Below are 11,728 nucleotides of genomic sequence, written 5' to 3' on the forward strand. Positions count from 1 at the left end.
TTTCGCAGGCTGCAGGTTTGTAGTTCATGTTGTTTTTGGTGTCTGCCCCCAGTGGCTAAGGTTGGTTCAGTGTGTTGTGTAGGCTCTCTGGTGGAGGGGACTGGTGTCTTTGTTCTGGTGGATGAGGCTGCATCTTGTCTTTCTGGTGGACAGGACCACGTCTGGTGGTGTGTTTTGGGATGTTTGTGACCTTATGATTTTAGGCAGCCTCTCTGCTAATGGGTGGAGTTGTGTTCCTGTCTTGCTAGTTGTTTGGCATAGGGTGTCCAGCACTGGAGCTTGCTGGTCATTGAGTGGAGCTGGGTCTCTAGCGCTGAGATGGAGATCTCTGGGAGAGCTTTCACCATTTGATATTATGTGGAGCCGGGAGGTCTGTGGTGGGCCAATGTCCTGAACTCAGCTTTCCCACCTCAGAGGCATAGGCCTGACATGCAGCTGGAGCACCAAGACCCTGTCAGCCACACGGCTTTTGGGAAGTCTGAGGTCTTCTGCCAGCGTTCAGTAGGTGTTCTGTAGGAGTTGTTCCACATGTAGATGTATTTCTGATATATTTGTGGGGAGGACGATCTCCATGTCTAACTCTTCCACCATCTTGAAGGTCTCCCCAGCACAACAATTTTTTTAGTTCATTTGTCAATATTTAGTTAACTTCAATATGAATATAGTCTCTGCAGCTATTCTATTCCTAGGTAAACACCCAAGAGAAATTCTAGCTCACGGACAGAGGGAGCTGTGTGTAAGAATATTCATAGCAGCACTATTTGTAACAGAATAAAAGAAAACAACTAGATTTCCATCAACTGGAAAATGAGTCTTTCTTATTATATCTCTACAGTGGAAAGCGTAACAGTAGTTTGAATGAATTGTAGAACAAAACTTATCAATAAATCACAAAACTATAGGGTTGAGTGAACAAAGTGAGTTTCAAAAAATGGTCTGTACATTATGACATTTAATGATTTTTGAACACTTGGAAAGATAATCTATATAATTTTTATAAACGAAGTTGTAGTAAAAATGACATGACTGTAAAATGATCAGCAGTGAATCATTAAAGGTGTTTTGTGGTGAGAAACGAGGGAAATGAGATTAGAAAAAAAATTTAGGGGAACATCAGTTATGTCTGTAATTTAATTTTAAAGCTGGGTGATGTGTACACAGGCGCTTATCATATTGTTTTGTATTCTTTCTGAATTGTTAAAATATTTTACAATGAAATATATGAGACAAAAGGTAATATACATTATTCTAAATCTTTGTGATGTATAGAGTTAATAAAGCAAGTATCAGCTATAAGATAATATTTATTATATTAATAACAGATGTTATTAAATGGTGAGAACAAATAGAAGCTGGTCAGGGTAAAAAACGTTTTTTTTAAGCCTTCTGGATCTTCTTATAGACCCCAAACCAGTCACAGTCATTCACATAATGCCAAACCAGACAATACGGTTGGACATAGACACACCACATATGCACAAACTGTTTCCATTAAGATGAACATATACTGAAAGATAAATTGTCAGATCATAGAGCCCAGGTTACATGACGTGCTTGGACTTGTGGTCTTTCTGGAGCATCTTCTTTTGTTTGTGCGGAGTGCACACGGACAATACTGTGAGGCATTGCAGTGCTTGCTGGTAATGAAATAACTTTGATAGAAGCCCCAGATTGCTCCATAACCTGACTTTCTCTGGCAGATTTAGGCATAGTGGTCAGGCTGGCAGAGCTATCAACGGACTGCTTGTGCTGTAGGAGAGAGAGGAATCCTAGGGAAAAGAGAAACCAGGGGAGGTTGATGAAGGAAAAATGGAAAAGTCACAGAAGCACTTCCCTCTTTTTCAGCTATGAGACCCTGATCCAAAGCCCAGTGGTACCCTTTGAACTGCCCCAAGCCATTCGGGAGGGGGATGCTTTAGCAGAAGAGACTGGAAGCATATGCAGAACAGCTTAAATGCTGCTCAACTCAACAAAAGCGAGGATTCTTTCTGAAAGAGGACATGCTTCTGAGTTAGGAAGTCCAAGTCCAAATGAAATTTTAAAGACTTCTTAAGAGTCTCCAGTATTCATAGGCGGCCATTTAGCATCAGATATTGCTTCTCTCTGACCTCAGGCTGTCCTGGCATGACACCGTGCCCCCAGGCTCACTGCCTCTCTCCACAAGGGTGAACATTCCCTATCAGCCACTCTCCTTAGTCTTGAAGTTAATGGCTATCTCGGCCCTGAAGTGGGGAGGGTGTGAAAGACAGAAAAGGTGGAAATGAGGAGCTCCCTTGGAGGCAAGCATATTGAACATCTCACTCAGCCCGCACCACCAACACTGTCCTTGTAGGAACTGTCCTCAGAGTGTGAGTCCACTCTCACGTTAGCCCTTTAAAATGTAAGGGTTGACACATTTTCTTCCAGTCCCCTTTTGATCCTTTCCCTCTCCTCTCTATCAGGCATGGATTGGTTCTTTTCACCATCAAGGGCCCTGAAGACACTCACCAGAGACGATTAAGAAGAAAACGCTTAAGTAGGCAGTGAAAATGATCCAGGTGATCTTGTAACTAGAGTAGTACACGGATTCACCTTGACTTATCATTTGTTGATACAGTAGGAGTGCGCAGAGCAGAAGGATGCCTGATGTCCAGACAAAAGGAGAAAAAAAAGTCCCTTCTGAGGAACTCTGGCTCTTCTACTCAAGTCTTAATCCAAGATATGCATGACTTCCAAACCTCCACCCCATACACCTGCACCTTGTCCAAAGGCCAATCCCACTTCAGTGGTAGATCCAATTTGGAAGCTGCATAACTAAGGCAAAGAACTGGGAAGGCTGAGTTAGAGACTACAGGCTGGACCCACAAACCAAGTATGCCTCCAAACCTGTGTTAGGGAAGACAGAAAGTTACCTGTGAGGAAAGCTAGGCAGGCAGTCATAACGAGAATATGTTTAGTTTGAGGAATCATGTAGGTGAATTCAAAACCCAGGAACAAGTTATGGAGGAAGGAAAGGTTGAGGACCAAAATCAGCATGTTCCTAACCACTTCCAGGCCACCTGTTGGAAAGCAGAAGCTGTATTGAGAGAAGGACAGATATTTCTTCTAGGCTCATTTCCACCTGGGGCCCACAAATCTCTAGGTAAACATGAGAATGAGGTGAAAGATTTGATTAAATAATAAAGAGTGGAGGTGGAGAAAGAAAGAGGTAGGGATCTTAAGCTGAAAGGGAGGCAGAACCAAAAGAAACTGTTCTCTATCTTGGTGTCTCTGCAAGCTTCTTTCTCTTCTATTTTCTCAAAATTGATTTCTTGCTAAACGCTCCAATTCATCCTGTCTTCCTCTAGTGACAGCGAGGTACGAGATAGATGGGCCCCTGGGCCAGACAGCTGCTGTTTGTCAAGTGGAGTAAAACTGAAGCTTTGTTCTCACCCAGACACTCCAAGGACAAAGCTAGTGGCAGAAGCTGAGCTCTGCTAAAGTAAAGAAATAAGGTGCCCACTCCTGAGGTCAAGGAATACTCCCCTGTTTGCACATGCGCAGAAAGGCTCCTTGGGGGTCAAAAAGGGAGGGAGTGCCACCCCATAATATGTATGGACATGCACCCATAGGCCTCTGCAGTGGGATCCATCTTAGAAAAGAGTTGCACACGCATCTTGGGGAGGGTCCTAAGACCAGTCAGGTATGCAAAAAGAAACAAAATAATTGGCCAAATGCAAACAAAACAAAAACCCGGAAGAACTGTCCTACATAAATGATTTAAATCACCTCTTCACTGCGCTCCTCATTCAGGATGCCCCCACTCCTCTCCAGGTGGGTATTTTTGCTTTAAATAAATAAATTGTTTCTCTGTGTGCTCTCCCATAAGTTGTGTTGTGTCACTAATAATAAACTTCGTACCTGTTTTGCAGTTTTTGCCTCCTTGAAACATTTTTGGTTTCGAACGGGGTAAGAATCAGGGAAATTTGCTTCTAGCCTCTAGCCCCTGGTGGACTGGTGGCTAGGTTCAGTCCCTGGACAGGGAAATAAGATCCTTCTTCAAGACTACTATCCCTCTGAGAACAGCAGTATAACCTGTTTTCCTTGTTGCCAGTTACCTTTCTTTTATACCCTCACATTCTAGATATGCTGGTCACCCTGCTGCTACTGTCAGGACTTCTCAGAGATCAGCAATTAAGTCTGTGAGCTTCTAAACTTTTCTCCAAAACATGCAAATGATGAGATTTTGGAGTTGGCCTTGACTGTGTTGATAACAGAAGTGGGCACACTGCAACCACAGGTGGTTGCACTAGAGAATAATGGTGAGATGGATGGAAGTCAAGGAAGGAGGAACCCTCCCTCTGCACCCATCACTTTCCATAGTATAGCTCTGACCTTCTGGCCAAACAGGAGTACAACATATCCATGGACTGTGGCTTATCCTAGGTTTTTTTGGTTCCAACTTCAGTTCAGCCCATTCTTCTATGATGATTCCTACTGCCAAGAAGACTAAGACCCAGGAGGAGAAGAACATGTTGGTGGCTTGGATCTTTCTGACCAATATATGCACCATTGTGAGTGGGGATTTCAAGCTGAGACCATCACCAATATCTCACATGCTTCTTCTCTGATTTGATTAGTTACAGGAATTAGGGCAAAATCTAGACTTTTAGTGATTGCTGAGGTGTTGGCAGTGGCAGAAGCTGAAGTAGCCTATGGAACAGAGAAGATAAATCACACCTCCATCTGGGCTGGCCTGCTGTCACAGCTGGCAACTGCCATGGAATCATCTTGGTCTGACCCTTGACCCTGAGACCTAGTGCAGTGGAAGCACCAAGGGACCTAACGGTCCTGAGGAACCAGATATAGAGGGAGATAAGATGTCACATATAGAGAGAACTATGAGATATAGGTATAACTAGAGGCCCTAAAAGAAGTTAGACGTATATGACTAGAGATGTTAGAATTATATGTTCCAGGATTAATGAACATTAGACAGGTATTAGTGAAATACAGAAGGAATTCAAGATCATTGACGTGAGATGTCAGCTAGCTAGCATCACAAAAGGGAATGACCATTTAAAATTTGGGGTGTTTTGGAGAAACTTCGGTCCTCATTTGGGGAGCCTAAATAAGTTTAGTTATGCAGGCATTTAGGAAATAGATGAGCACCGTGAAACCAAAAGAACTAGCCTGACACACTGAACCACTGCAGTCCAAAATCATTTATAAGGCACAGACAATTATTTCTTGTCAGAATTGCCTTTGTAACAGCAGAGAAAACATTTTCAGATTCTTTGAATAAGCAGCCATGGTGTGCACTAAGCTCAGAGTCAGAGGACTTGTACTAAAATCCAAAAAAAAACTTTTAGTGAGCTAAGATGAAAGGCACCTCCAAAAGCCTCTCTCTGCATATTTCTTTGACCTCATTGCAGGCTGCTTTCCATGGGTCAAATTGGATTTCTTTCATTGCCTCAAACACACTATGCTGTCTTTCTTCCTCTGTACACATCTCGTTATATCTTATTGATCTTTTAAATTTTTTAAAAGGATGCTCAGTATATTTAATTTTACATTTATGCTGTCAGGGAGACTTTGTAATTAAGAAAATGGACTCAGAATCGTGACTTTAAATTCTGGCTTTACCACTGAGCAGCTTTGTGGTTTTAGAGGTAATAATGCATCCTACTGTTTAACGATTTCATGAAGGTTAAATGAGTTTAGAAAGGTAAAGCACTTAAAAGAGTTCCTGGCACATAAATAATATATCAGCAGTTACCATAGTATTAATTTGGATTCCCTGGGAAAGAGATTCTGAAGCAGAGATTTGTATGTGGGGAGTTTACTAGGGAGTACATCCAGGAATCACACCTGTAAGTGTTTGAAGGAAGCAGGTTTGAGATGTGGCTGCAACAGAGGACACAGTAACCAACCCCACCAGGAGCTCTGGGTCTGGGGGCCATCCTTCAGCGTCATCCTGAATGGAGCAGGAGAGCTCAGGTTGTCATGGAATGCAGGCTGCCCTGGGGTAGTATCTCCCTTCTGTCTCAAGGGCACTTCTGTACTATCTGTCAGGACCTGCAAGCCTCAGCAGTCACAACTTCTGGTCGCTATGGGAATGAGCTCCCACTCTTCACCACTCCTATATTAGGGCCAGCTTGCTGTTAGGGCTGCCAACTGCCATGGAATCATCTATTGGTTTGACTCTTGACCCTTGGGGCCTAGTGCAGTGGAGGGACCAAGAGGGTATAGGCAGCACGCCATGACAACTTATATTATTATGTTCTCACATATTGATACTTTTGTTTCTACACAATAGATCCTTAAAAGTAGGATTCCTAGGCTGAAAGATTTATGTTTCTTTAAAATTTTAGTAGATAGTGGCACTAAAGATACAAAGATATAGCCAGGTTAGAGAAACTGACAGGGTGAGGGATTATTGAGATAACAGGTCAAAGAAGAAATCATATTTCTAGCTAGGGAAAACAGTAGTCATTGATGTCATTAAATAAGATGTAAAATATGGGAGCAAGCACAAGCCTGGTGAGAAAGAATTTAGCAAGTACTGGTTTTGATTAAGTTTAAGGTGCCTATAGGGCATACAGTAGACCACAGGTCCCAACCTTTTTGGCACCAAGAACTGGTTTCATGGAAGACAATTTTTCCATGGACCGGAGTGGGGGATGGTTTCAGGATGATTCAAGTGCATTACATTTATTGTGCACCTTATTTCTATTATTATTACATTGTAATATATAATGAAGTAATTATACAACTCACCATAATTCAGAATCAGTGGGAGCCCTGAGCTTGTTTTCCTGCACTGGATGGTCCCATCTGGGGGGGGATGGGAAACAGTGACACCTGAAGTGTGTTGCTTATGTCCAGTCTACTCCGTAACCTCGTTTTGGTTGCTGTCACTGCAGAATACCCTGCTTCACAGAGATAGGAGGTTGGGAATGGAAGCAGGCTTTTCAGTGCTTGTGTGGCAATCTCAGGATATTCCACCTTGACTTTAATCCAGAACGTATGGAGATTTGAACTTGTCTCAAACATACTTTTAAGGCCACCGTCATTTGCAGTCTCAAGCAGTTGATCATCTTCTAGCATGGACAAAGTCGATTCATCTGGCTTATTCACAAATGGGTTGAGGATCCATTCCTTCCCAGTTCGGGGGTCTTTTGTGGTTGGGAAGTAATGCTCAAACTCTTTTGAAAGCTGAGATAGGTGATCATGCACCAGCTGGGAGAAAGAAGGCCCTGGCTCAGTCTCTTTCAAAATCTCTACTAATGTTGAAACATGTCAAAAATCCCAGTGTTCACTCATTGTCCCCATAATTCCAGTTTGGATTTGAATGCAGGCATGTTATCTGCCGACTTGAACACAGTTGTCGTTCTCCCCTCAAGTGACAGATTGAGTTCATTGAGCATGTTGAATATGTCACACAAGTAAGGAAGTTTTTTTTTTTTTTAACAACTTTATTGGAGTATAATTGCTTTACAAGGGCGTACTAGTTTCTGCTTTATAACAGAATGAATCAGCTATACATATACATATATCCCCATATCTCCTCCCTCTTGTGTCTCCCTCCCACCCTCCCTATCCCACCCATCTAGGTGGTCACAAAGCACTGAGCTGATCTCCCTGTGCTCTGCGGCTGCTTCCCACTAGCTACCTATTTTACATTTGGTAGTATGTATAAGTCCATGCCACTCTCTCACTCCATCCCAGCTTACCCTTCCACATCCCCGTATCCTCAAGTCCATTCTCTACGTCTGCATCTTTATTCCTGTCCTGCCCCTAGGTTCTTCATAACCTTTTTTTTTTTTTAGATTCCATATATATGTGTTAGCATACGGTATTTGTTTTTCTCTTTCTAACTGACTTCACTCTGTATGACAGATCCTAGGTCCATCCACCTCACTACAAATAACTCAATTTTGTTTCTTTTTATGGCTGAGTAATATTCCATTGTATATATGTGCCACATCTTCTTTATCCATTCATCTGTCGATGGGCATTTAGGTTGCTTCCATGTCCTGGCTATTGTAAATAGAGCTGCAGTGAACACTATGGTACATGACTCTTTTTGAATTATGGTTTTCTCAGGGTATATGCCCAGTAGTGGGATTGCTGGGTCATATGGTAGTTCTATTTTTAATTTTTTAAGGAACCTTCTTACAGTTCTCCATAGTGGCCGTATCAATTTACGTTCCCACCCACAGTGCAAGAGGGTTCCCTTTTCTCCACACCCTCTCCAGCATTTATTGTTTGTAGATTTTTTGATGATGGCCATTCTGACTGGTGTGAGGTGATACCTCATTGTAGTTTTGACTTGCATTTCTCTAATGATTAGTGATGTTGAGCATCCTTTCATGTGTTTGTTGGCAATCTTTATATGTTCTTTGGAGAAATGTCTGTTTAGGTCTTGGGCCCATTTTTGGATTGGGTTGTTTGATTTTTGATAACTGAGCTGCATGAGCTGCTTGTAAATTTTGGAGATTAATCCTTTGTCAGTTGCTTCATTTGCAAATATTTTCTCCCATTCTAAGGGTTGTCTTTTTGTCTTGTTTATGGTTTCCTTTGCTGTGCAAAAGCTTTTAAGTTTCATTAGGTTCCATTTGTTTATTTTTGTTTTCAATTCCATTTCTCTAAGAGGTTGGTCAAAAAGGATCTTGCTGTGATTTATGTCATAGAGTATTCTGCCTATGTTTTCCTCTAAGAGTTTGATAGTGTCTGGCCTTACATTGAGGTCTTTAAACCATTTTGAGTTTATTTTTGTGTATGGTGTTAGGGAGTGTTCTAATTTCATTCTTTTACATGTAGCTGTCCAGTCTTCCCAGCACCACTTATTGAAGAGGCTGTCTTTTCTGCATTGTATATTCTTGCCTCCTTTATCCAAAATAAGGTGACCATATATGCGTGGGTTTATCTCTGGGCTTTCTATCTTGTTCCATTGATCTATATTTCTGTTTTTGTGCCAGTACCATACTGGCTTGATTACTGTAACTTTGTAGTATACTCTGAAGTCAGGGAGTCTGATTCCTCTAGCTCCGCTTTTCTTTCTCAAGATTGCTTTGGCTATTCGGGGTCTTTTGTGTTTCGATACAAATTGTGAAATTTTTTGTTCTAGTTCTGTGAAAAATGGCATTGGTAGTTCAATAGGGATTGCATTGAATCTGTAGATTGCTTCAGGTAGTATAGTCATTTTTACAATGTTGATTCTTCCAATCCAAGAACATGATATGTCTCTTCATCTGTTTGTACCATCATTAATTTCTTTCATCAGTGTCTTATAGCTTTCTGCATACAGGTCTTTTGTCTCCTTAGGTAGGTTTATTCCTAGGTAATTTATTCTTTTTGTTACAATGGTAAATGGGAGTGTTTCCTTAATTTCTCTTTCCGATTTTTCATCATTAGTGTATAGGAATGCAAGCGATTTCTGTGCATTCATTTTGTATCCTGCTACTTTACCAAATTCATTGATAGCTCTAGTAGTTTTCTGGTAGCATCTTTAGGATTCTGTATGTATAGTATCATGTCATCTGCAAACAGTGACAGCTTTACTTCTTCTTCTCTGATGTGGATTCCTTTTATTTCTTTTCCTTCTCTGATTGCTGTGGCTAAAACTTCCAAAACTATGTAGAGTAATAGTGGTGAGAGTGGGCAACCTTGTCTTGTTCCTGATCTTAGTGGAAATGGTTTCAGTTTTTCACCATTGAGGACGATGTTGGCTGTGGGTTTGACATATGTGGCCTTTGTTATGTTGAGGAAAGTTCTCTCTATGCCTATATTCTGGAGGGTTTTTATCATAAATGAGCGTTGAATTTTGTCAAAAGCTTTTTTTCTGCATATATTGAGATGATCCTATGGTTTTTATTCTTGAATTTGTTAATATGGTGTGTCTCATGACTGATTTGCATATATTGAAGAATCCTTGCATCCCTGGGATAAATCCCACTTGATCATGGTATATGATCCTTTTAATGTGTTGTTGGATTCTCTTTGCTACCAACTTATTAACCTTGAAGTGTCTGCCAGAGAGGCAGGAACCAGTAGGGATGCTCCCCCAGGACTGAGACACTGGCAGGAGTCATTTTTGTGATCTAAGGCTACCCTGCTAATGCTGGTGCTCGCTGGCATAATTTTGGAATTCTCTAATCTGCTAGCACCAGTGGACATGCCCCAGTGAGATACCTGCCCACCAGTACCCTTTAGCAGCTGTAGCCAGGCTTTGAAGCTGCTCTGGGAGCCAGCCTGACCCACAAGCACACTGCAGCCACTGCAGCAGCTGTGACCCTACCACAGCAGGGTGGGAACACAGCCCACATAGAGGATACTCTTTGAGCACCTGGCTCTGGTGACCAGGTGGGATTCTGCTTCTAAACCTCACAAAACATCTCCTAAATAAGGTCACTTCTTCAAGACTGGGAGAGATAGCTGATTTACATAATACATAGAAGAAAACACAAATAATTAGGCAAAATGAGGAGACAGAAGACTATGTTCCAATGTAAAGAACAAGACAAAACCTCAGAAAAAGAACTAAATGAAATGGAGATAAGCAACGTACCTGATAAAGTGCTCAAAATAATGGTCAAAGAGATGCTCACTGAACTTGGGAGAATAGAGGAACACAGTGAGAACTTGAACAAAGAGAGAAAATATAAGAAAGTATCAAACCAGACTAAAAAATACACTAGAGGAGTTCAAGAAGGAAGAACTCAAAGAGGAGCTCATCAAAACTGGATGAGGTAGAAGAAGGAAGCAGCAAGCTGGAAGACAAAACAATGGAACTTACCCAGATAGAGCAGCAAAATGAAAAAAGAATTTAAAAAAGTGAAAATACCTAAAGGGACCTATGGGGCAACATCAGGCAGAATCCACTGAGCCCCACACGGTCTGGCCTCACCCCTCCCTCCCATCCCTGCCCCCTGGACACCCCAAGCTGTTGTTGCCCACCCACTCTTCCTGGCTGCTCCTCTGGCTGAGCCCTCCTCAGCCTTCACATCGGAGAAGGTGCACCTCCCCCAGCTGTTCTCGATAAACCTCTGGATTTCCTTCACGGAACCCCCACCTTTCTGGTCACACTTAATTACGCCCTCTGTCTGTCAGGAGGCCAGGACTGAAGACCTTTTATAAGTCAAGTTTGTATTGAAGTATAAAGTGCATGTAGGAAAAAAAAAATTACAAATTGCAAAAAAAAAAAATGCAGAATAACATTTGCATTATAGGATCCCAGAAATAGAAGAGATAAAGAGATAAAGAAAGGGCCAGAAAAATGATATGGGGAAATAGTGGAACATCTTCTAGGATAGATCACATGTTATGTTACAAAACAAATCTCAGTAAATTCAAGAAAGTTGAAATTATATCAAGCATTTTCTCCAATCAAAATGATATGAAACTAGAAATCAATCATAAGAAAAGAGAAAAACATGCAAATTGAACAACATGCTACTGAACAACCAATGGGTCTTTGAAGAAATCAAAGGAGAAATAAAAAATACCTAGAGACATATGGAAAGAGAACAACAACACATCAAAATCTATAGGATGCAGGAAAAGCGGTTCTAAAAGAGAAGTTCATAGCAATACAGACCTACATCAAGAAATAAGAAAAATCCCAAATAAACAATCTAAACTTACACCTGAAGGAACTAGAAAAAGAAGAGCAAACAAGCCCAAAATTAGTGGAAAGAAGAAAATAATAAAGATCAGAGCATAAATAAATACAATAGAGACCAAAAAAAATTAATAGAAATTATCA

The 11,728-nt window shown here is 41.3% G+C and overlaps 1 protein-coding gene across 1 annotated transcript; it reads right to left on the reverse strand.

Annotated features, from left to right (window-relative positions):
* Positions 1–1,527: 1,527 nt before the first annotated feature.
* Positions 1,528–4,531, reverse strand: TMEM225 (transmembrane protein 225). Its single transcript, XM_007183442.2, has 4 exons — positions 4,354–4,531; positions 2,892–3,038; positions 2,488–2,622; positions 1,528–1,769 (listed from the first exon to the last, which is right to left on the reverse strand). Exons 1-4 carry the CDS (start codon positions 4,529–4,531, stop codon positions 1,528–1,530), a joined length of 702 nt encoding a protein of 233 aa, XP_007183504.1.
* Positions 4,532–11,728: the final 7,197 nt, after the last annotated feature.

This window comes from Balaenoptera acutorostrata, chromosome 9 (assembly GCF_949987535.1).
Source record: "Balaenoptera acutorostrata chromosome 9, mBalAcu1.1, whole genome shotgun sequence".
Lineage (NCBI taxonomy): Eukaryota > Metazoa > Chordata > Mammalia > Artiodactyla > Balaenopteridae > Balaenoptera > Balaenoptera acutorostrata.